Below are 26407 nucleotides of genomic sequence, written 5' to 3' on the forward strand. Positions count from 1 at the left end.
TCTGATTGTGAAGTTTGAAAACAACCCAGATTCTGATTAGCTGTGGAGAACACTGAACATTTGGTGAATGCTGTAGAGATCAACAGCTTCAAGTTCACAAGTTTAGCGCCCATCAAAGATGGGAGATTTACGTGAGCTGAAAGTCAGCAGGGAGGATTTATGCTTCAGTTGACCTCAGGAGCTGAACAGAAAGAATGGTGAACAAAAGCACACTTAACCCAGTCTAAATACTTGAAAGGCCTTTACTTTGATCATGTTTTCTGTAAAACAATAACCAATATGACTGGATGCCTTATCTGCAAAATCTTAATAACATGAACTTGTAGCAGAATTCCTTTCTAGGTCAACTACATGCTGCCATTTACTTTAGAGAACAAGCTAATCACTATATCATGGTGCAAATGGCTCATGAATAAATTTGACTGCTTCAGATGCATGGATGCGTGCACACACACACACACACACACACACACACACACACACACACACACACACACACACACACACACACACACACACACACACACACACACACACACACACACACACACACACACACACACACAGCTGCTGTAAACAGCTGAACTTCATTTTCTCCTGAAAAAATCTGTTTCCATTCATCTGAGTCAGAACTGAAGAGAAAAAAGAAACGTGTGACTGAAAGTCAGACCAGTGCAGATTTGGCAGCAGAGATAAAGAATTAAGAACAACGTTGCCTAAACGGTTGCGACTGCACAGCACAGCACATGCAACACTCAGAGAAACTTCTCCAGCACCAAGAACACCTTCACAGGGTGGCCACCAGGACACCATGATCAGACAGCTGAACCACCTCAGCAGGGGCCACTCTAACCGTGTGGTTCGAGTCAGCCCATCTGAGTGGAGTTTCCATGCCAGAAAGCGGGAGCGCCCTTCGTGATTTTTTTACTCGTGACAAATTAGCATGAGGGGATCAGTAAACAGTGTAACGTAACCTGTACGCTCCACAGAAACACAACTTAGCTGAAACATGGTGGTGTTGCTGGGCATCCTGTTCAGTTTTATAGCTACTGTCAGGCTCTGAACCAGGAAATGGCTGCAGGCAGTGAAACAGAAAGCAAAAAACTCTGGAGCAACCAGTGACTCCGCCCCCATTAGTGGCCAGAATCACGATGCCGGCCTGACTTAGTCTTGCCAGGTACCTCAACGGAGCGGGGACTAAAAAAGGGGAGAAAGTAGAGGAAAAATACCGAGCTGTGCCCTTGCAAATTGAGGTCGGGCCGAGCTGCATCGGTCCGAGTTGCTCTGAGTAGTTCCTTCTGGAAAATCCAGCTTACGAGGAGAAGCAGTGACGAGGGATGTCCCGATACAACTTTTTCACTTCCGATATGATATCGATATTGCAGCCTTCAGTATTGACTGATACCGATATTAGTCCGATACAAAATCATACATACTTGTACCTATTTCATAATGTGGAATGTATGAAAGGCTTGATCAAGTGATATTACTCAATCGGAGAAGAGCCAATAACAGTAAGTATGAAAGAAAAATTACAATTTTTTAACCATTGGTTGGAAAAATGTGAACCTGAATGACTACTGATATTGGAGAGTTTTGATGGAGTCCGATAAAATCCGATACTCTGTTTTAGGGCCGATATTGAATGACTTCCAGTATCAATATCGGAACGGGACATCCCTAGCAGCGACACTCCTCCACGCTCTCTCCCTGGATGACTAACCTAACCTCTAACGAGGGTATTAACCAGATGCACAAGCATGATTCCCACAACGTCAGCCGGCGCCTCCCTTCCCACCAGGAGTGCTTCACATGTGCATGGCCAGTGAATGATTTGCATGCAGCTGGTGCCGCCACAAAACCACCGGAGGATTTCAAGATCACATGTAATTTTTTTCAGTTCACAGGTTAAGAAGCAAGGAGAAAGACAGCAGCATGTATCCAAAATGGTCTTTGGTTAGGGTTGAACAAGTGTAATTCAAACATTTGCCTCCAACAATCGCTCCCGCCCCACCCCTGCCAACTAGCAAACGTTCCTAGGGAAGCACGGTTATATCAACTGCTTTGGTTGGGTGGATGTTACCACCGGGATATATTTCATGCAGGTTTAAGATCTCTGATTTTAGCACTAGTGAAGATTTAAGACATATTAAACTGCAGGAGCAGTTTCTATTTATAGTGTAGACTAAGTGGAATTAAAGATGAATTCCTATAAACTAGAGACTTCCAGATCAGTAAAGAGCATTGACACATATCGATTTTTGTTTAACACAGCATTTGTAAACTAAACTGCTGCTATTAAGACATCTGTTTGCAAACACGATGTGACAAACTCAATGATCTATGTAAATGAACTGTCTCCCTGCACTGTGATCATCTGCAGAAAAGGTGTTGATTTCATGATGTTTAATGTGCTTTATGGTGTGTTTTCTGCAAGTCTGTGCTGTTAACAAAAATAATGCACGTATCTGAATCGGCAGATCATCTTGAAGGACTTAAACCAGCTTATTCTGAAGGTCAGAATTAGCTGTGAGGGATTGAGTTAAAACGGTTTACAGGTGGAAACATTTCAGATTATTCTGAGCCCAAACATGAGGTTAATATCCGTATGACCCTGATAGGACGGAGCAGGATACATGTGAGAGCTGCAGGAAAAATGAGTCTGTGTGTGTGTGTGTGTGTTTCTGTTTGCCAACTTGCAGATGACAGATCATGATGGAGGATTTGTTTTGGCTGAGATAAAGAAGCTTACAGAAAGCAGACGGTCAAAGAAGTGAGGAGTCTGATGGAGGACATTAAGAGTCAGAAAAGAAAAAAGAATGACAGGAAAACAAATTTAAGTGTAAACACAGACGAGGAGTGAATCGAACCCATTAACAGAATTGGTTAAAAGCCCAGAAAGATTTAACTGAAAAAAAAAAAACCCGCTACAGCATGACAGCAGGCTGTCAAACACAGACAGGGACAGTAGCAGAAACGCAATTAAAAGCCGAGCTTTTCCAGATAAAATCACGAGATGATGGATTTAATCCTCATTTATTTTCCCTGCTGGATCTTACCAGGAATTTGCGTTTCTGTTTCCACTGTGCACCCTGAGCGTTGGTGTGCCGATGGGCCTCCGTCACATGGTGAATCAGGTCCCACTCGTCCACAGTTGGTTCCGGACGGCTCTGAAGGGTTTTCACCATTTCCTCCTTTTTGCGTTTCTCTCTGTTCTCCTCGATCAGTCTCCGCTTAGCCACCCGCTTTGAGTCGTCCAGCACCACTTAGAAACAAACAAACAGCACGCGTGTGTCATTGAGCTCAACACAAACCTTATTGTTGATAGTAACACTCCTTTATCTGACATTTTTTAGATGTATTTGATGGCGTGCATCACTCACAGTCCATGGCCATGCCCACGGCGATGCACTTCTTAAAGCGGCACAGCTGGCACTGGTTGCGGGTGATCTTGTCGATGATGCAGCAGCCATCGTACTTACACGAGTAGGAGGGGTGGAGGTTCTTCTGAATGGTCCTACGAAAGAAACCCTGCAGGCAGAATGAGGAGCAGAGACAGCGATGAATGGCTGCTTCAGGCAGAGTGACAGTCAGTGACATGCAGAGGATGGCAAAAGCAAAACAGCAGAGGCAGGAATGAAAGGGATGAAGGACGAGAAAAGGACACGTTCAAATGAAAACGTCAAGTCCAACTCATCGTCTAGCAGCTTGGTGAGGACAGGAACAATCTGCAGTGCTGCTGCATTCAACTTCTGTAAACCCTCTCACAGAAGCTGTTGGGAATAGGTCAACAGCAGTCGAACTAGTAAGTCCCACTTCTTGATCTTTGAGTGAACAAAACAAAAGTACAGGAGCCAAAGGGGTCAAATGGGATCATTATTAATGTGATATCGAAAAGTATTCTCTTCCTGAGGGACAATAAAATTACTTTTTAGGTATTTTGGTCAAATACATCATCCTTCCTTAATCCTAACCCTGATCTCTTTTGTTCTGCTTCAACATGACAAATGGGCATGTGTCAGCATGAACAGATGGAACATGAAAACACTGACTGTGTAGTGTGTGTGTGTGTTCAAAGCCCTTGTCAGATGCGTAAGAGTGTGTACTCTGCTTCATGTCAGACGCGGTTTATGATCTGATTGAATCTTGTAGTGTACCTTGCAGCCCTCGCAGGTAATGCAGCGGTAGTGGTAACCAGTGGCTTTGTCACCACAGACCACACATGGCTCATCCTTTTCGAGGTAGCTGGGGATGTACCCTGAAAAACAGGAAGCGGCGGAGTGTAAAGGCAAAGCATTGTGGGAAACATGTGGTCTACTCAATGGAAATGTCCGACTGACACAATTAGCTTTTCTTCCAGAAACAGCGGAAAGTTAAATTCTGACTTGGTTTCTGCGGCATCGCCTCTCGGAGTCAGTTACCATGGTAACCAATCTTTATGTCTTTGATCCTTCGTGCTGAGCCTGAAGCTGCTGTCAAGACATAATTTCTTGTTTGCTCATTTATAGATTTGGAGTTAAAGCACCTGAGAGAAATCGGTTTCTGCTGCATGGAAATGTAAATGTTTATTTTTCTGTCTAATAACTATTGTCAGATCAGCCGGACTCGTGATCAATCTATCACCAACACAAATTCACTTACAGGTAAATCTGGATCATTTCCTGCTCTGATTAAAATCACACCCTTCAAATCTGACATTCACAATCCACCGCAGGAAAACCTGCAGGGCAACACCTTTAGTTTCTCACTGAGGGGAACCACTAACATTCCTGATATTTGGTCCTGCGCGGTTCCTCGGGTCTGGAAGAGGAAACGAAACAAACTGTTTGTGTAGATCCTTCTGCAGCAGGCGTGGCGATGCTCACTGAAAAACCACAGACATCTGTGATGCTGGATGTCGTCAGATGGGAATAAAGCAGAACTTCATAAGACACTTTAGAGTACTCTAGCACATTTTATCACTGTAGACTATAACAGAATATATCACAAGAGTTTTCCAGTTCTGCAGACACACTGACGTTTGGCGCGTCACAGACTTGTGCTGATTGGTCGAATGATGCCATGGTGCTAACTGGGATTAGCTTGATGTCTGATGCTAGGTGAGGTGAAAACTGCAATGCTAAGAGTCCGTGAAAAGTAACAGCGACATAATTTATGATGTGAGTGGAAGTGTCTAAATATAGACGCTGGCCCTATAAATGATTAACAGCAACTCTCAATGATCGGTATCTGCAGAGGCAACCACCTAAATTAGGCAGTCGGAATCAGAATAGGTGAAACCTCTGGCATGTGAATGACAGCCGTGTGTCTTCAAACCTTTCTAATTACTCCTCTGAAATTATAAGATCCTAAACATACTCCAAGTCTTTTAAAATGTCAAGAAACATAAAAAAGGTACTTCCTATTGGACTGTTGGTCATGTTTTTAGGTGAAAGCGCTGGCTGACAGGACTTAGCCCTGTAGTGTTTCCTCTGCCTTGAATGGGGGAGCAGAACGTTTGTTTCTACTTCTAGACGGCCCGTGAGATCAGTGAGAACCAGGGAGTTTGCTCAGAGACACAGGAAATGGCAGATTTACAGACATATATGTAGCTAAGGAGCTGGGAGAGGAGGAGAGGAGATGGTTCACTGCAAGTCACAAATAAAGTGTGTGTGGGAGTTTGAGCGCAAATGCTTTATACGTGTAGAAAAAGCATGGTGCTAAAAACAGGGAGAAACACTTATTTGGAGGTTGTATTTACTATCCACCACACAATGATAAGAGGGATGAATAAGTAAAAACTATTTAAAGCATGCAGCAACAGAAATAAGAGCGAGAGATCCTGCAGCAGAAAATGGAGTTTCAGATTACAGCAGGATGGGAGTAACAGAGAAATGCAGATTTATTGAAATAAATGTAAGATTGTGTCAAAAGTCATAATGATGATGCATGTTACAGTTTCTGCAGCTGTTAGAGAGAGAATATGAGAAGTTTGTACATTTTCATCTGATTATCTTTGACTAAACTGTGTAAAAGTGAGGCGCAGTGAGAGCTGTGACTGGCGGTGACTGTTGGGCTCAGCTTTTTGGCTTTGTTACAGATTTTAGAGGAGGAGGAGGAGGAGGAGGAGGGGCAGTGCTAAAGATGATGGTGGGAAACAGAGAACAGAAGAGCAGAGAGCCGAGGGGGCACAAGCGACATTTTAGCCAAATTGATTTTGATAATACCATCGGGAAGCTGCTGAGCTCATGCAGATAACAGCAGTTACAACAAGAGTTTAATTTAAAAATGAAAATAATAGAATAAAGTGGGAGGACCTGAGAGAAGAGGGTAAAGATGAGGCCACGAGAGAAGCAGCAGCAGGCGGATCCCCGAGAGCTGCTTCAGAAGCCAAGCCCCAAATCAATACTACTGCAGCTCTCTGGATCCGGCTGCCCTTTCCTCCCTGCAAAAAGAAACCAGCCACCAACAAAGCCCACGAAGAAGAACAGGATCGTCCTAATGTCGCAGGCGGGAGAAATGTTTTGTTTTCACAAATTTCCCGACACGACAACTGTTTTCTTATTTTTTTCTTTGTCTCATGGAAGCGTGCAGATCGAAACAGCACGGATCGGGTTACTAAAGGAGTCTCTGGGATGTCTCTCTGAGGTCTTTACATGAAAACAGCTCGGTGATTTGATATCTGAGACTGTAAACACCCAGGACATTAGGGGGGAATGCAAACTGGGCACTGTCCTCTGTTCCCATTCCCACCTAGAACTTTATGAAAGGAATAACTTTCATAACTTCCTTTTTGAAAGGAATAACTTGAGCCTTTACTGTGAAATAAAAGTTTTTCCAACTTCAAGCTCCTGCAGCACAGTGTCTGATAAAAGCAGGCAGCTAAATAAATAAATAAAATCATAGCCCCTTCTTTCCTGCTTTCTATTTGCAACAAGAAATAAACTTTGTTACTGGAATTCATTTTAAATGCATTCATTTTTTACTTATTAATTAAATTGCATATTAATTCAATTAGGTTATATATAACCTAGTACAAACTTATAAATATATATAATATACATATAATAAAAATAAACTTTTTTGAGCTTTTTGCCATGTGTTGTTGTCATTCCTCATGAGAAATTAGCTTAACGTTATGCCTGCATCCAGGAGAAAGTAGCCCAAGTGCGTCATCAGGCATTGACTTGGAACCCACCTCCCCTGGAAGACGCTCACTGATGCCTGAGTTCTCCTAGTTACAAACGGCTGATTTCATGCTGCAGTTGAGAATGTGACTGCTTTAAACCTCCACCGGTACCAGAGCGGATGTTCTGACAAATGACTTCTGCATTGGGGACAATTAAAACACCGCTGTAAAAACCACGAGTCCCGTCCACAAAGACACATTTAATGGCCAGCATAGGACATGCGTCTTAGGCGAACAGACTTAGTAGCCTAGCGGTTAGAGTGACTGACCAACATGCTGTTTTACACCAGTTCGCCTCCCGATTGCAGCAGTAACCTTTTTACTTCCTTATAGCTACATGTATGATGTTTTCAACCCCTTATTGGGAAAGCTGTTTAAAATACAAGAACTAATCTGTTTTCCCCCCCACTTTCTTGTTTATTTAGCCAGTGTGAGTCCATCACCCGAGTAAATCAACTAAAATGCTGCTTGGAAAAGACTAAATTCAAAGATCTTTAGAGACACAAAATATTTAGCAGAAAATTATAAATACCCCCCCCCCCCCCCAAAAAAAATTAATGAAATCTGCTTCAGCTGGCTAAATAAATAACTGTCCACACCACAGAGAGTCAAACCCACATCAAAAGGCAGGCACCTAAACCACGGGACTACCAAGGCCAACACAACAGCAGCATAGCCTAAGACGCTGTTGTGGGGGTGTTTTGTCACAGTAGGCGAGGGCGGAGCTTCACTGAAACAGACCGTTTTATTTCCAGGTATAAATTCAGGCTGACAAAAATAACTTGTATTTAAGATAAATGGCATCTCTATAGTGCACACAGAAATATATGTTGTGCCTACCTTTGCTCTCAAAGATTTAAAATAGCATGAATTGTTTCCTTTGAAGCAGAATAGTATCACTGGTTTACTTAATTATGATCCAACGCTACATCACCCTCTATGTTTTACTACAAGGATTTGGAAACATGTGTGTTAACTCATTCACTGCCAGCCGTTTCCTGATCACTAACGGCCTTCGCTGCCAGCGTTTCTCACCGTTTTTACAGTTTTTTTAAGAGTCAAAGAACGTTGCGAGCTAGCATGATGTCGATGCCAAAACAACCAAAACAAAGAGGAGACTCGCCTCTTACATCAGGAAGAGTCCGCGTGTTTTGAGCGTTATCCGTTCTTTCATAATCCGCTGTCGAATTGTGATCGGCAGACGCTTTTCCGGTTCGCGCCTCACTTTTTTTTACAGGAACGGCCCAAAACGATCTCCTAACACATGGATGTGTTGCTTCCTGATCATGTGATCTGTGACGTATGCGGATGGAGATCGGCTTCAGGGCTGAGATGTTTGTTCTCTCAGCGCGGGGGGCTCGTTCCGATGCTCAAACAGTAAAAAAATGCAAATGACGACTTTAGTCGTCATTGGCAGTGAATGAGTTCATATTTATTAGCTTACAACACAATTATGGCATCTTCAATGTTTATTGTCCATTTCTTGACAGTTATGCCCATAAGAATGACATTCCAATAGGTTCCCATTTAAAACTGAACATTGCAGGAAGTATATGGTATAAATCTCCAGCAGTGATTCAAAAAGGCAGGCTGGGAGAGAAAAACATCATCTGCAACACAGTCCGACTAAATCAACATCTCAGAGGATTTTATGATGGTACTGGTGATGCTGTGTTGTTTTTAAAGTCTTTATCTTTCTGTGTTCAGCTTTATTCTCTCGCTGGTGGGGCTTTGGATCCACAATGATCATCATCTGACACAAAAGCAGAGGGCTTTGTGTTTATCGATTGCTGAAGTTTTCTTTCGTTCTTTTCTCCTTGAAAGAATAAAGTACACAGAGTGGCATTTAAACATCTACCACCCAACCGTCCTCTGAGCAGCCAGTCAACAGCTTAGACCCACCGCCTGGCAGCTTTTCTAAAGGCTTTCTGAGAATTTAAAAATGAATCAGTCAGGTGTCCTCCGCAAAATCCTCCAAGAGCAATTTTCAAAGATGAGTAGTTACCTGCACTCAAAGAGCTTTTATTCTCTAATGTTGAGGTATGGGGACCCTGAAATCTTCTGCCTTCAGCAACAACTCAGAACCATGTCTTCTGTCTCTGCCCCTTTAGAGCTGTTTTTTATTGGAAATTCTCTTTATCAAAATACAGTTCAACAAATACTCACCAGTCATATTCTTCATCGAACATTGGCTATTCTTCCTCTTCCTTTTTGGGCCATCGAGCCACCTAAAGGAAAACAAAAGAGACAAAAAAGAGAGACAGAGAGTTTTGATAAAGGTTTCAAGGCTCTCTGAGGGTCACAACTCAACAGAGAACCTCTGGGGAATTCAGATTAGAGCGTTTGGACTACAAGGAATTCACTTTCAGATCATTTTTGACTCATTTGGCTTTATAAGGCTAACACCAAGAGCTGCTGTTTACAAGGAAGGATTTGACAAGTCCTTCATGACAGCGTTAAAAGGAAGGAAAACATCATTCTTTTCAATACCAGGTGCAAACGCAAAAGTGCATGAATTAGTGTGACATAGTGATTCCTACTTCCAGCATCAGTCAGTCACATGGGCACCATGTTTGCAACGAAAGGTGCTTCATAAATGAATATGGCCGAATGAGAATAAAAAAACATGTCTGCCATCTTTAAGTGTCCTGTTGCGTACAAACCATCTGGTGCCTAAATAATGTAAAGAAATGGGAGTCAGATTAGTCACCATTCATACAGGGAAGAATGAAGCAAGAACATATGAAGCATCTGTCACACATAAAGAGGCTTTTATTGAAGTAATTGGGTGCATTTTAGCAGGAAAAGCTTTCCTTGTCACAACTTTCTCTAACTAAATTCATTGTTAGGAAAATGCCCAGCTGGAAACACACAAACAAGCCTGCAAAAGCACTCCAATGACACGATTACACCTGGGAACATCCTCACGACAACACAGAAGAGACACAACAGGGACCTGCACTCAGCAGAGACACACCTGAAACCACACAGACGAATCAGAGGCTTTCTGAAAAAGACTGGCTCAGAGGGGAATCGTTACAGCACAGGGATGGAGGAGGTTGTGGTTCCGCATGTGACCGAGTCGCTGAGTGTCAGAGGCGTTTACGATGCTCAGGGTGCAGCTGGACCCACGCGAGCCTTATCGTGAACGGCTGCAGAGGGAACGGGACTCCATTAGCACCACAGATACACGGTTCAGCTCCGACCGCAAACTCGGACCTCCTTTTACAAGTGCTCTGTGATAAAGCATCCCATTATGAGTTTCACTAACAGATGAAAGGATGACCCCTCGGGGGCTCGGTTAGTAAGACTCAGGCTTCTCACTGAGAACGCTTGACTTTCCAACACGGCTTCAACATAACCAATAAAAAATAACCAATTTATTTATTTCATTCCTACAAATAGAACAACTGTGTGAATCAGCAAAGCTGTAAGCTGACAACATGTTTTAATTTGTTAAATCTCAAGATAGTTTGTAATTGTCACACAGCGTGGGTTGTTGCAGTGAAATGTTAAACTGATAATGTTGGCATTAAGATGTAACATCAGAAATCATCTGTATTGGTTTTTACTCTCTTAATGACAGCCTTTACAAACCATGCACATATTATTTATCAAACTCTTTATTCTTCAAAAAGTCACAATATGACATATCTGAGTGTCAGGTTGAAATACATGTAGTTATCACATTAATACTAAGTAGTTGTCATATTTTGTGCAGATAATATTAAAAGTTTAAGTATGTATGAAAGGAGATATGTGACGTTAGATACCTGAAATAACTTTTTTAAGGGAGGGGGTGCTTATAATGGTATTGGTTTATATTGGTATCATAAATTAAGAGATCCGATTTTTGTAAAAAATGCAAATATTGAACATCTCTAATAATAATAAAAATAATAAAAATACAAATATTTTAAAATATTAATCTTTAGGGATGCTCGATATTTCCAGCTGGTACTGGCCTTAACATGTATTATCAGAAATTATTGGTGTCAGTTTTTACTCATTTAATGACTAAAGTTATACGGTGCACATATTATATGTCAAATTTCTATCACTCAAAAAAACTTATTAATAAGTGATAATAATAACGCCTTACCTAATAAAATATGGAAATCTAATGAATTGGTGTTTTTATATAGTTTTTATTACTGGCTTACATGATTTTCCTAAACTAATCCATTCCCACTCTACAAATTCAAAACCACTAGTCTAAAATATGAACTACCGTATTTTCCGGAGTATAAGCCGTACCAGTCATAAAATGTATAATGAAGAAGAAAAAAACATATATAAGTCGCACTGGACTATAAGTCGCATTTCGGGGGAAATTTTGTTATTTTTCTTACAAACTCTGAGACCAAGTGTTTCACACTGCAAGACAAGTACCGGTGACAATAACAGAATAAACAATCAAGGCACAGCAGCGAGCCACGGTCTCCAGCAGAGGATGGCGGTGTTTCAAACTCTCCTAGCAGGCGGAGAGAGCTCATTCCTGGGCCGGCCCGCAGCACCCCGGCACAGGCTGCAGCAGGTGAAGGCGGTGTTTGAAACCCTCCCAGCGGGACAGGGGAGCTCATTCCTGGGTCGAAGCCGCCCGGCTCACAGCAGCTCGCCACAGGCTCCAGCAGGTGATGGCGGGGCAGAGGAGTGTCATGGTCTGTGTCTGTGTCTTCCCCATGTGTCTCCTCATGTCCTCCATCCCTCTTTAGATTCCCCTTTTGGGTCTCATAGCACCCTCATGTGTCCTTTGTCTGCATCTCTGTTGTGTGTCTTAAGTTGTAGCCCCAGCCTCTTGTTCCCCAGTTCATTGTATGTGTGTATGAATTTGTGTGTCAGTATGTGTATGTGTTTGTGTGAGTTCTTCCCTTAGTCTTTAGGTTTAGTTTTGTGTTTTATATAGGCCTAGTCCACACGTAGCCGGTTTTTTTAAAAACGAATATCCGCCCCTCCAAAAACTTGCATCTACACCACCGCGTTTTAAAAACAAACTCTGTCCACACGTACCCGGATAAATACGTTGTTAAGGACATGCCAGACCTGTAGGCGGCAGTACTTCCCCCGGTCTTAACCTCGTCCTTCGTCTGTGGTCTTCCGCAAGTAGCAGTAATTCCACTTGCAAAAGCAAACAAGCAAAAAGCGCTTGGACAATTGATAAAGCGAGCGCAGCTCTGAGGGCTTCCATGCTGTCGGCTAGTGTAAACACAGGTCGAACACGTGATGTCAGCATTTTTTGTCGCGGAAAGTGACGTTGCGGACCATAAAACTCTGGTTTTGTCTGTCCACACGCAGACTCCCAAAACGGAGAAAACGCAGATCTTCACTTTGGCCGGAGTTTTTAAAAAGATCCGTTTTCGTGTGAAAAAACTCCGTTTTTGTGTGGATGACAGGCCAAAACGTAGAAAAATATCTACGTTTTGGCAGATCCCCGGCTACGTGTGGACAGGGCCATAGTGTCAGGTTAATCTGCCCTCCACTGGTTCTCTTCCCCATCCAGATAATTGTTGTCACCTGCCTTTCCTCCAGCAGCTCACTCCGCACACCTGCTTCCTGTTTCCCTAATTGCTCCTCCCTGTCTATATAAGCTCTCCTTGTCTCATTTGTTCTTGTCGGTCCATTGTTGTTTGTCAGCGTTATTTGTTCTGTCAGTCTGCTCGTTCCTCTTGTGTGTTTTGACTCTCTGGATTTTTGGATTTTGGCTCCGTGCCATTTGGCTTTATTTTTGTTCTTCCTCAAAATAAAGGATTTTTACTTTACATATCCACTCCTGCCTCGAGTCATCCTGGGTTCTGCATCTTGGGTCCTAACCTACTGCTCCTAAACGTGACAAGGAGTTTATTCCTGGCCCGGAGCCGGTCCGCAGCAGCGCAGTATACATAATTTGGTATACAAGTCGCAGGACCAGCCAGACTATGAAAAAAAGTGTGACTTATAGTCCGGAAAATACATTATATTTGATTTAAAAACATTTTTCCTACAGTTTGTCCTGTTAATTAACAGAAATAAACTGCTAATCCTGATGTTTGGCCTTGAAGGATGAAGGACACGTCTAATACCCTTGTTCCTGAGCACGCCCCGGGCCTTGTTCACCTAAGTGAACGCTGTTCGATCCTGTGGGAAACATAACAATTTAATTGCTTGTTAAGTTCACAAGTTGCTGTAATTGAGCTCTAATGCCAACTTAAACTGCCCTTCACGTGTAACTCTACCTTTAATTACAACACAGCCTCATTCCTGCCTATGGCTCCCTTTGCCCTTTTCAGAATCCACAAGATGGATTAACAGAATTAAATGAAGCTTTTAAACAACCTATAGAGTTACAGCTTGATTTGTTAAGACTGTTGTGTTTGTAGCATCTTAATAAAACTCTGCGGATGGAGATAATGATGAATGGTGGGATGTGGGAGGATGAAAGATGCAAACTGAATCAACACTTCTTAGCTGCACCCGACGAGGAAGGAAACCCGTCTCCCAACTCGACAGAAATATTCCATTTGCTCTGAGAGTGAAAGCTGTCATGGCGGGAAAACGCTAGTGTATTATCTGTGCCGGGCATCTTCCACCTGACATGCACTGGAGGCGACATTCATCGGAATGTCAGCGGCGTGACAGCGTGCAGGGAAAGAAGAAAACATCACCACTACAGCTCTGTATCACGGAGGAAAACCCGCCAGGTAAAAATCCAGGATGCTGAAGTTTGTTTTCCCTCCTCTGAGCTGTTTGTTATACAATGGCACAACAAGCAGAGAAAAGGCCCGCGTTGACCACCCTCGGAATGAGCTTCAGCTCTAATCCTCCCGATTAAAGTCTGATCAAACCCAACATAGCACCTTAAAAAAGAATAAAGCTGACATATTGTGGAAAAGTTTCAGAGGAAACCCAAATTACAAACATAATTGGGGGCAAAAAGAAGTGAAGCAAAGAAAGAAAAGAGAGAGTGAAATCATCTCATCCAGCTGGTGGGTGTGTGGCCTCCTGGAGCACACAGGAACTTCAGTTCCTGAGTAAAAACATCATGCATAATTAATATTATGCACATCATGTGCTGCACATGCACAGACCTCAGAGGGCTGTACAGTTCCCAGCTCCTGTCTGACGGGACTGCAACACACATTAACATCCAGCAAACACAAGCTAAGGTCTCTCACACACACTTTACCTCCTCTGTAACACACACACACACACACACACACACACACACACACACACTGAAGCAGAACCCCGATGTAAAACAAAAGGCTTGTGCAGCACTGAACTAAAAGAAGAAACAGCAATATGAGCTAAACAAACAGTTCTGAGCAGATGACACAGTGAATCAGTAAAATCTGTAGAGCAGAGGAGCAGCTCTAGCTGAGCTGCAGCTGGAAGCTGGAGCTCCGCCCCCGTGCATCTCTGTTTCTGCCTCTCTTTCACCCTGATGCCTTCACTACCCATGCTATGTTTAGCCTGGTGACCTACTCAAGAGCAGTCTGCATCTCTGCCCGTATTCCAGCAGTCTGTGGTGCTTTCTGCCATCCTACACACACCGGAACATAGTCTGGTGACTTAATTAGGACTCAAGGATTGAATTCAGAATATTGATCCGCCATTTGGAAGCGAGGCAAAGAAACTGAGAGCCAAATTCACCAAACAAGGAGTGAAGGAAGGAAAACAAATCTGAGAAGGTCTCTTTAAACTACAACGAACCTTCAAATCAGATCCCAAGATCACAGCAGCTCCTCAGGAGAGTGTTTAAAACATCTGCATGTGAACAACAAAGACTCTCTGGAGGGAGGAATACAAAAGCAGTTTGTAAACTAGTTCACAAAAACCATGTTATGATTTCAAAGTTTGTTACACCTTTCAAAGCTCCACAGAAAGTAAAATAGTTGAGAAAATGAGCAACCTGCTGCCTTTAGGCAGGACAACTCTTTTTAGTGATGGACATCAGATGCTGCATCTACCAATCAATAATCGTGTTGTTGCTATTTAACATCCAGAAGAAAAAAAAATCTGATTATAGAACATTACGGCAAATATAATTTCTCATCCAGAGAATAATAAATGGAACCCAAGCTGTAGGATAATCTCACCTGAGTGTGGATGTGTGTTGGAACAGGAACTATGCTCTCTGAGTAAATCTGAGGCGTTTGTATGAACAGGGACAGCATGAGGGTCAGCTAAAAGTAGGGAATGCAACACAGGGAAGAAGAAAAACCTTAAAGTACAGGTCTCAAATACGCAGCTCGCTGGTTCAAGCTAAAAATGGTATAACTAAACTTCAAAGGTGTTCCCAGACGTTTAAAGTTCATTCTAATTAGGACAACATCAATTCATCTGGTGACTCCAAGTATCTTCACAAAGATCTTTGATTAAAAATCTTTTGTTTGATGCTTGTTTACGGCAGCTTGGTGGTCAGAGTTTCACAAGGACAAGTTAATGTAGGCACACATCAGCCTCCAGTCACATCACAAAGCTTTGATTTTAATGACGACAGAAAAAAAGAAGATAAAATAATAAAAAAAAAGATAAAAAAAATGTGTCACCATTTTATGAAAATCCCATACAAAACTATTTCGATTTTATTGTGGCTGAAAATAAGATATGGAATTAAGAAAATAGAAAGAAAAAAACTTGCAATTAGAGATCAAATAAAAACAGGATTTTATTTTTTTTAAAACAAATGTGAACAAAACTAATTAAGATAAAGAGTCTGGCCAATTAAAAGAAAAAGTCTGAATCGCTGCCTAAATTGTGAGAGGTAATGATGTTGTTTTCTTCAAAGAAACAATTAATACTGATGTATACTTGTTGAGATCATTGCGCCATTGTTGTTCCCTTTGAAAATCTCTATCTCGTGATGAACAAAAACATATTTGTTTGTTTCTTTTTAAGGTTAAATCCGATCTTTTCACCTGATTTCCGATCTTTAGAAAATCGACTAATTTCCAAACACACAATCGGATCGGAGCATCCCTGCTTACATCACATCTGGTTTTCCCTGAATCTTCCTCAGTTAAATGCTCAAATACTTTTATTGAGCAACAACCAAACTCAAAGGAACAATAAGTTACAACACATCTCTAGCAGCTCCTACTCGGCCTACAAACAGACAAGGACAAAGCAGAATTATATCCACTGTCGTGTCTGAACGAGGCCCCCTTGTCCTATGTTTGGAGTGCTACAGTCATCTATTGTTGCGCCCGTATGCTGCTGCCCCACAGCTGAGTCTGTCCCGGCCCATACATCCAGCGCTAATGGACACTTTGTTCCCTCATGTGTCCCGCCACCATCTAAATTACAGGCTGAGCTTGAGGGGGATATAACAGGCCACAGAGTGAAAGCAGGACAACTCCCTCAGTACACCGATTTACTGTAAGCCACACACAATGAACACGGAGCTGAACAGCTTCAGACGTCCTCCACTCAGGCTAAAAGGCTAAATTTAGACATTATGCACCAGCATTTAGGTGGGTCTCCTCCTCATTCAAGTGGATCTGGAGATCTTTTAAGTCCAGGATTTTATTTGTTCATTAGATTTTATATCAGAAGATAAAAGGAAATAATCTCTAATGTTAAGGTTCCCAGATCATTGAATTAGAAAATATGTTCTTGCTTTTGTCCTTTTTTATCATTTCCAGTTAAATCGCAACCATATTAGATAAAAGCCTGGGAATAGGTCATAATCCTGAATAAGAACTGAAGACGCACCAGGATGCTATCTATTAATGTTGGTCTGAAAGCTTGAAATGTTGGCTTAAACCCATCCACCCATCATCCACATGATGCTTTCAGGATCCTAGGAGAGTCAGAGGCTGATTTCACCCTGAACAAGTCCATCACAGCACTGACACAGAAAGCCACACGACCGTGAATTCTCACACTTATGGCTAATTTAACACCTCCAATTAATCTAACATGGATCACTGGGAAAGCTCACAAACTAAATGAAAAGACTCCAAATAACCAAGAGGTTAAATCCCAGGGTTTTGCATTTAGAATCACGCTAACCACAACAGGCTCTGTTCAGCTTTTACCTCCAGCAGGACTGATAACAGCTAAACTGAATCCAGTTAGGACCGGTGTTAGGCAAGTGACTCTGAAAAAGTAGTTAGTTATAGTTACTAAGTAATTCTTCAAAAACAGAATTAGTAATGGAGTCTTTTAAAACTGACTAATTACCAGGAAAAGTAACTATTGAGTTACTTAAAAAGATGACGAAAGAAAAGATGCCCCCCCTCCCCTCTTGGTAGAACTTACTGCATTTACTATAAATGACTAGAAAGTAGACATGAACATGATAAAATGTATGTCTCACTTTTTATGTTAAAACTGAACAACTGAAAAAAAAAACATGGGCACCTAAAAAATGGAACTACAAACAGGAAAAGTAGATTGTTGCGTTTTATTAGCATTTCTATTGCTCATACTCTAGAAGCAGTTTATCTTTACATAAACATCCTAAAAAACGACACTACAACAGGACAGTTGGTTCAGACAAGGAAGTAACAAGTGGATGACTGGAGGATGATCTGGAAAGATGGGAGATTGTGACGAGGAATGAATAAGCGGTGAGCGGATCTTCCTTATATGGAAAGTCCAGCGGCCACGCCCTCCTCGTTATTCTCTGGCCGTGATGCACTTGGATGTAAACATCTGCGCCTTTAGCTTCCTGTCAGATGATGGCAGCTTCAACAGCCCTAGCTTTAGAATTAGAGTAACACACTGTTTGCTTATCAGTAATGGAAACAGTGTTGCAATGGTTGAGAAAGTAAGTAATTTGAATACATGTGACAAAAAATCTATTCCAGTGGTAATGCCAGTGTTTTCAGTGCCGTTTGTCCAATCACTGGCTAAGAACAAAGTCAATAGACACCATCTTAACTTTGCTCCATCCCCTAAAACCTTCATAATTTTTTTTAGAAACCTTCACACCACATGCCTTTCACGGGGCATGGTTATTTACAAATGTAAATATCACCAACAGCAACATGTGGCCCTTGTGATGCCTCCAGGGGTCACATCTGTCAGGAGGATTTATTATTTCTGCTAAAGACATCTTGTGATACAGTTTGTTATGTTGTTTGTGTCAGGCTGATCAGACTGGATGAAGGAGACGAACAAGGTGAGACGTTTAACAGTTTTATTATTTCTCTGTGAGGAAGAAACGATGACTGAGATGAGAAGCCGGTCACGGTGTCTTCCATATATAGCCTTGCTTGGCTGTGACGTGGAGGGAATCCCCGCGAGGAGCACGCTGGGAGCTCCCCATGAGGGGCATGACGGGAGTTGTGGTCCGAAGGTCAGCCGGGAGAAACCTGAGTCCTGACAGGACCCCCCGGTCCAGGGACGGCTCCAGAAGTCCCAGCGCGACCCCGGCGGACCCAGAAGTCAGAGATCAGGGAAGGGTCCAGGATGGACCGAGCCAGCTCCCAGGAGCGTTCCTCGGGGCCATAGTCCTTCCAGTCCACCAGATACTGCCAGCCCCGACCCCTGCGGCGAGCGTCCAGGATGCGCCGGACGGTGTAGATAGGCTCACCGTCGAGGAAGCGGGCAGGAGGCGGCGCCGGAGCCGGAGGCGGGAGAAGGGAGGACTCCACGTAGGGCTTGAGCCGGGAGGTATGGAAGGTGGGATGGATGCGGAGAGTAGCCGGCAGCCGCAACCGGTACGTGACCGGGTTGATGACCCTTTGGATGGGGTATGGGCCGAGGAACCGAGGGGCGAGTTTCTTGGATCCGGCACGGACCCGGAGGTCAGCCGTGGACACCCAGACCTTGTCCCCAGGAGCATAGGAGGGACCAGGACGGTGTCGACGGAGATGCTGGTGAGCATAGCTGGTGTTAGCTCTGGTTATGGAGGCTCGTGCTTTGATCCAGGCGCTCTTGCAGCGTCTCACCATGGCTTCCGCTGCCGGAACGGCGACCTCGGGTTCTTGGTGGGCAAAGACCGGGGGCTGGAAGCCATAGCAGACCTCGAAAGGGGACAGCCGAGTGGCAGATGAGGTGTGAAGATTGTGGGACAGCTCTGCCCAGAGGAGGTATTTAGGCCACTGCGAGGGTTGAGCCGAGACAAAACAACGAAGGTACCGGCCCAGCTGTTGGTTAGCCCGCTCCGTCTGGCCATTGGTCTGCGGGTGGTAGCCTGAAGATAGACTGACCGATGCTCCCATCAGCCAACAGAAAGCTTTCCAGAACCGGGCCGTGAACTGGGGCCCCCGATCCGAGACCACGTCGACTGGGAACCCGTGGAGGCGCACCACGTTCTCCAGGAACAGTTCCGCTGTGCGTTGGGCTGAGGGGAGACCCGGAAGGGCGATGAAATGGACAGACTTGGAAAAGAGGTCCGTAACCGTCATGACAGTGTTGAGGTTATTGACCGGCGGGAGACCCGTGACGAAGTCCAGCCCCACGTGGGACCAGGGGCGGCTGGGCACCGGAAGAGGTCGGAGGGCACCAGCCGAGGCCTGGTTGGGGTTCTTGGAGCGGGCACAGACGTCACAGGCGCTGGTGTATTCTTTCACATCCCTCGCCATGCCTGGCCACCAGAGGGCTCGCTGGAGGAATTTAAGAGTTCTGGAGAAACCAGCGTGGCCAGACAGGCGTGATGAGTGGGCCCAGGACAACGCCTCGCTGCGACAGGCCGTGGGGACATAGAGGCGACCCGCGGGGGTCTCTGGAGGCGTGGGGTCGTCCCGGAGGGCATTCTGGATAGCTTCCTCCAACGGCCACCTCAGTTGGCCCAGGAAGCGGTGTTCCGGGAGGATTGGCGCTGGCTCGGACGAGGGCGTGGAGTGGGTGAATTGGCGGGAGAGGGCGTCCGCCTTCTGGTTCTTGGCTCCCGGGCGGTAGGCGAGATGGAAGTCGTAGGGTTCAAAGAAGAGGGCCCAGCGAGCCTGGCGAGGGTTAAGCTGCTTGGCAGATTTAATGTGGGTCAGGTTCTGATGGTCAGTCCAGATCGTGAAAGGCCGAGTGGTGCCCAGAAGCCACTGCCTCCATTCCTCCAATGCCCATTTTATGGCCAGTAACTCACGGTCGCCCACACCGTACTTCTGCTGGGTGGTGGAAAACTTCCTGGAGAAGTAGGCGCAGGGATGGAGCCTGTCGTCGGGCCCGCCTTGAGACAGGATGGCGCCGACGTCAGAGGCGTCGACCTCGACCACAAAGGGAACAGCAGGATCTGGATGGCGGAGGATCGGGGCCGAGGTAAAGCGGGTGACCAGGTGGCGGAAGGCCCGAATGGCGTCGGGAGTTAGACGAAACAGCTGGCCAGGGGAGCCTGGTCGAGTGAGAGAGGTGAGAGGGGCTACGAGGGTGCTATAGTTCTTTATAAAACGGTGGTAAAAGTTACAGAAACCCAGAAAACTCTGCAGTTGTTTCAGGCTGGTTGGCAAGGGCCAGTCCTTCACCGCCTGGATTTTCTGAGGGTCCATGGTAATCCCTTCGTCCGAGATCATGTAGCCCAGGAAGGATATGGACTGCTGATGGAAGGAGCATTTCTCGGGTTTACAGTACAGGTTGTGGTCCAGGAGCCGGGTCAGGACGGCGCGAGCATGATGGATGTGTTCGGCCTCGGATTTGGAGTAGATCAGTATATCGTCCAGATAGGCGAACACCCACCGTCCCAGCATGTCGCGGAGGACATCATTAATGAGACGTTGGAAGACAGCAGGGCTATTGCATAGTCCGAAGGGCATAACCAGGTACTCCCAGTGGCCGGTGGGTGTTATGAACGCGGTCTTCCACTCATCCCCGGCCTTTATACGGACCAGATTGTAGGCGCTCCGGAGATCCAGTTTCGTAAAGATCCGTGCCTGGGAGATGGCATCCAGAGCGGTAGTGAGGAGCGGCAGAGGATGGCGATCCTTGACCGTGATCTTGTTCAGACCCCGATAGTCTATGCAGGGGCGAAGATCGCCTTCCTTTTTCTTCACGAAGAAGAAGCCAGCGGCACCCGGAGAGGAGGAGGGTCGGATGAACCCCTGCTGGAGGGCCTGGGCGATGTATTCTTCCATCGCTTTGGTCTCTGGAGGCGCGAGAGAGAGAAAAGGCGCTCGCGGGGAGGACTGGTTCCAGGTAGCAGCTTGATCTCCATATCATATGGCCGGTGAGGTGGCAGGGAGGTGGCGCGCCGCTTGTCGAACACCGCGGCCAGGTCCCGATAGGGCAGCGGCAGGTGGGGCACGGTGGAGCCGGGGCCCCCGTCCGGAAGACCCACCGAGGATGGAGGAGGAACGAGGTGGGTCTGGCACGAGGTCCCCCAGCCCAGCAGGCGGTTCTGGGACCAGGAAATATGAGGGTCGTGGAGACGGAGCCAGGGGAACCCCAGGATTAGAGGAGAAGAGGGAGCAGAAATGACCAGGAAATGGAGGGTCTCCTGGTGGCCTTGGGTGATCATACGGAGTGACTGGGTTCAGTCTCGGACTGGGTAGGGTTGGAGAGGCCTACCGTCCACCGAGGTCACTGGTATAACTCTCTCCAGGGGCTGTAGGGGGATCCGTAGGCGTTTTGCCAGATCTAGGTCCATGAAATTGTCCGCGGCCCCCGAGTCCACCAATGCGTTTACGTGGAGTGAGGCCTCACCATGGAGGAGGGTGACAGGAATAAGGAGACGGTTAGTAGCGACAGGGGTAGAAGAAGACCCAGACTGAGCGACCCCAATACTCAGTGGGGCCCCCCGTTTCCCGATCGTAGCGGGCAGTCCAGGCGTCGGTGGTCGGGAGAGCCACAGTAGGCACAGAGGCCCTCGCGCCACCGTCGTTGTCTCTCCTCGGGGGGAAGGTGGCCGAGCTGCATGGGCTCCTCCGCCAGCATGGGTACAGGAGCTGGCGTGGGTGAACGAGGGCGAGGCACCGGCGTCGTGGGTGGACGCGTGGATAACTTGGGTCGAACCAGAACCCGCTGGTCGATGCGCAGCGCCAGATCAACCACCTCATCCAGGGTCTGAGGCAGCTCCCTTCCCGCCAACTCATCACGGATGTAGGGTGCCAGCCCCTCCAGGAAGGCGGCCCACAGAGCGGAGTCATTCCACTGCAGCTTGGCGGAGATGGTGCGAAACTCCGACGCATAAGCGCACACCGAGCGTTCTCGCTGGCGGAGTTTGAGAAGGCGTGTCTCTGCTCCCACTTCGCTGCTGGGGGGAACAAAGGTCTTCCGGAGAGCGGACACAAACGCAGCATAGTCGTTGCAGGCAGGGGATTTGGAATTGTAAAGCGCAGCAGCCCACTCCGCGGCGCATCCGGAGAGCAGGGAGGTGAGATGCGCCACTCGGGAGCGCGCAGATGGGTAGCGTCCAGGTTGGCACTCGAACTGCATGTCCAACGTGGCGAGCAGACCATTGGGGCTCCCCGTCTCCCCGTTCCACCTCTCCGGCAGGCTGACGTGGGGCTCCTCCCTAGGAGCAGAGCGGGTTGGCTGCTGGAGTGCAGCGATCTGTTGCTGCTGATCGTTTGCCTGTTGTTGGAGAGCCGTGAGAGCCGTGGATAGACGCAGGGTGTGGTCGGACAAGGAGTTCACCTTGGTGTTGAGCTGATCTACCATGGAACGCAGCTGCACGTTCTCGTGGCGGAGACGATCGATCTCCGTCGAATCTACTCGGATCTCAGTCATCCTGTCAGGCTGATCAGACTGGATGAAGGAGACGAACAAGGTGAGACGTTTAACAGTTTTATTATTTCTCTGTGAGGAAGAAACGATGACTGAGATGAGAAGCCGGTCACGGCGTCTTCCATATATAGCCTTGCTTGGCTGTGACGTGGAGGGAATCCCCGCGAGGAGCACGCTGGGAGCTCCCCACGAGGGGCATGTCGGGAGTTGTGGTCCGAAGGTCAGCCGGGAGATACCTGAGTCCTGACAGTTTGTTTTGGATATGAGCAGACTAAATCTAAAGAGAACTGATGCTGTCTTAAAACAAACCCTTTATATATTTAGATTTATGAAATAAATCTAATCTTGGAAGCAGCTCAACATTTCTGCCAGGTTTAGCAACCTGAAGGTCCTATACAATAAGTTAGGAGATTGTTGCTTTGGCCTTAGCTGTGACCCAGCTAGCCGCTAGCTCGATTTCTGGACTGAAACCATTTAGGAATGATCTTTTACAAAGAATTACACTTTAACTACTAAAGATTTATTGTATAATTAATGCAACAATAAACGAAAGATGAGATTAAAGTGACTTTTTAGGGTTTAAACTTGAGATGTATGACATCACCAACTTAAACTACTGGTGTAGGAAAAGGACTGAGACTTAGATCAAACCTAAGTTTAATTTGTAGACCAAAGAGTCTTATCTGTTAAGTTACAAACTATTACACACAGATTAATGTAACAAATTCAGCTTTCATTCACTTTGAAATATATGAAACAACCATTTTCTGACTGGTTTATGTCGTGCATTTCCGTAAAATATTCACATGAGATTTCATTCTAAAAACATGAAAATTCAAGCAGAAGATAATAAGCATCAAACATTAAAATATAGTTTCTTTTCCTCCTTTTATTCACAGTTAGGTTTAAATGTGTTAACCAAACCAGCACAAATACCAGCAATCAAGGCCATGAAGCGTGATCCTCTCTTGTGCAAATGCAAAGCACTAAAAAGCACTATTTGAGCCTAAATGAAAGCCACACACTAAAAGGTCTTTGCTGCTGTTGTTGCAGCTCAGTGAAAGTGGTCTTACATCAGGTGTGAAGGCACAGTAGGAGAAGTGATGCAAGGTGTGATCCGACGTGACGTAAATTCTCCATGAAGCTTCAAAAAGCTTCAAAAATAGGGTTGAAAACGGTGTGAAATCTGTTTGTTTAGGTGTCAAACAGCTAATTATTCACAATTATGGGAAAAAAGCAAAGCATCATTTCAGAAAACCTGTATGAATATAAAACCATATTCCTGCAGAACACACCACTCTAAAGGAAAACAGTCACCTCTAAAACTTCTGAAGCCTACAGCTTTGGGCTCTTCCTTATCTCTAATGAGTGTTACAGCTGGAAAACGACTGGTGCTGGGGAAGAAAATGAGCCGGTTTGCACTTGAACATGACAAAAGAAGAAAAGTGTGAAGCACTGAGTTCCAAAAGCATGAAACCAACTATCCCTCCCCCCCGGGAGAGCCGGTAATCCCCCGACAGGTGTCCGTGTGAGCTGAGAATGTATCCGAGCTTCACACAGCAGAGGGGAATATGATGCTGCATTACAGCGCAGGCACCCAGCCAGTCCGTCTACGCTAATAAACCCAAACCGCTTTTATTATCATCATGATACCCAGGGTCAGAGATCCACTGAAATTATCGCATTTCGAATCCCGAGGGCTACCACTATCCTCTGATTTGATTTGTTTCAAGAAAGAAATCTACAGATGTCTGTTTGTTTTTAGACTGGATGGCTATGATGCAAAAATGCAGGGTTCTTATCTTTCTAGCAGTAAAAACTTTGCAGCAAGATAAATAAACTTCCTGCAGTGTTAATTTTAGTAAAAATACCAACTGCACAGATTTCTAAAGCCCTTCCAGGTTTACAATTTAAAGCTCACAGCCATCCTGGTAGAAATGACCCTTTACAGCATGATTGACACCTTCAAGTATTTCCAGATTTAACTCATTTTAGGGAAATCCTTATTTGAAGCCAAAGTGGTCTGATTTTGACTGATAACCCTTCCACACAAGTTCCTTCCATTCAGAGGCCCCACTGCCTTCCTCACGGCTCTACGAGGGGGCGCCTCCAGTCCACTAATATTATGTTTTCATTAATGTGAAGGGGCTGAAACAGGGCCATGTTTGTGTGTGCTCGGGCAAGCCTGAAGAGGTCGGCCTCTCAAGAACCAGAGTGATGGCTGAAACGCCGGAGCCTGGGGAAGCTACAGACCTCTGAAAACAGTTGAAGAGACAAGAATGCTTTGTTCTGGCAAAAACAGAGAAAATTTTGAGTTCTAAGTTTAGTGATGTTCAACATTATGAGAAGTTAGTTTAAAGACAGGACGTAACTCACACCAAGGGTTGCAAAGCAGAGAAACAAGGTCCAGAAGACTTTAAACTCACTGTTTCTCTTCTCCCTCTGATGGGTTAGAGTCCTGCTCCTTGGGCATGTGTTCCATTCACCTCAATTCCATCCAGCAGCCAATCAGGAGAGACTGAGGCAAGCCCCGCCCTCAGAAGCACACTTGACATTCGCTGGTTGGGAGGGGTCAGTCAGCGAAATATGGCGGAGCCCCCGGGACTCCTGGGCGGTTACGGTGAGGTGGGAGGGGTGGAACCCCTGTGAGATCCTTATGATGGACCTATAGGTGGAGCATTCAGATGCTGTAGGTGCTGGTGTCTCCAAGTGAGGTGGGGTAGGGCGGTCTGTCAGCCCTGCGGCCAGGGTGGGAGGTGGACGTCAGCGGGATGACAGAAGGGACAGAATCCAACCTGGAAGAGACCACAAAACCAGGAGACAGTGAGGGACGAGACAACGAGGTGAAAACATGACACTTCAAGGACAATTAGTTATAAAAATAAACAAAATTAGGCTATCTACATTGTTCAAAATGAATCAAGACATAGTAATAGCTGATTCTCATCAGAAGCAGCTGGGATGAGAATCAGCTACTCTGAATCCGAGCGTCAGAAAAGGGTAGACTGCCTTCTCCGGGTCAGGGATGAGGTCCTGCCTCAAGTAGAGGAGTTTGTATCTCGGGGGAAAAGCTGGAGCGTGAGATCGACAGATGGATTGGTGATGCATCTGCAGTAATGCGGGCGTTGCACCGATCTGTCACTGTGAAGAGAGATAAGCCTGAGGGCAAAGCTCTCAATTTATCGGTCGATCTACGTTCCTACCCTCACCTATGGTCACGAGCTTTGGGTAGTGCCTGAAAGAATGAGATCACGGATACAAGCGGCTGAAATGAGTTTTCTCCACAGGGTAGCTGCTGGGCTCTCCCTTAGAGATAGGGTAAGAAGCTCGGTCAGAAAGGGAGGGGCTCGGAGTAGACCCGCTGCTCTTCCACGTTGAGAGGAGATAGTTGAGGTGTCTCAGGCATCTGGTCAGGATGACTCCTTGACGCCTCACTGGTGAGGTTTTCCAGGCACGTCCAACTGGGAGGAGACCTAAAGGAAGACCCAGGACACGCTGGAAGGGCTATGTCTCTCGGCTGGCCAGGGAACGCCTTGGGATTCCCCCAGAGGAGCTGGGCCAAGAAGCTGGGAAGAGGGAAGTCTGGACCTCTCGGCTTAGGCTGCTGCCCCTGCGACCCGATTCCAGATAAGCGGCTGGAAATGAATGGATGGA

At 45.7% G+C, this 26407-nt stretch overlaps 1 protein-coding gene across 1 annotated transcript in view; it reads right to left on the reverse strand.

Moving 5' to 3' along the window:
• The window catches only part of LOC107387620 (thyroid hormone receptor alpha-B), a 43405-nt gene extending 17951 nt beyond the window's left edge, over nucleotides 1-25454 (reverse strand). The window contains exons 1-5 of the mRNA XM_054749378.2: nucleotides 25180-25454; nucleotides 9335-9396; nucleotides 4158-4258; nucleotides 3384-3531; nucleotides 3060-3265 (exon numbers count right to left, since the gene is read on the reverse strand). Coding sequence (XP_054605353.1) covers nucleotides 3060-3265; nucleotides 3384-3531; nucleotides 4158-4258; nucleotides 9335-9396; nucleotides 25180-25235 — 573 coding nt within the window. The 5' untranslated portion in view covers nucleotides 25236-25454. The remainder of the gene's footprint in view (nucleotides 1-3059; nucleotides 3266-3383; nucleotides 3532-4157; nucleotides 4259-9334; nucleotides 9397-25179) is intronic.
• Nucleotides 25455-26407: the final 953 nt, after the last annotated feature.

The sequence above is a fragment of the Nothobranchius furzeri genome, chromosome 16 (genome assembly GCF_043380555.1).
Source record: "Nothobranchius furzeri strain GRZ-AD chromosome 16, NfurGRZ-RIMD1, whole genome shotgun sequence".
Lineage (NCBI taxonomy): Eukaryota > Metazoa > Chordata > Actinopteri > Cyprinodontiformes > Nothobranchiidae > Nothobranchius > Nothobranchius furzeri.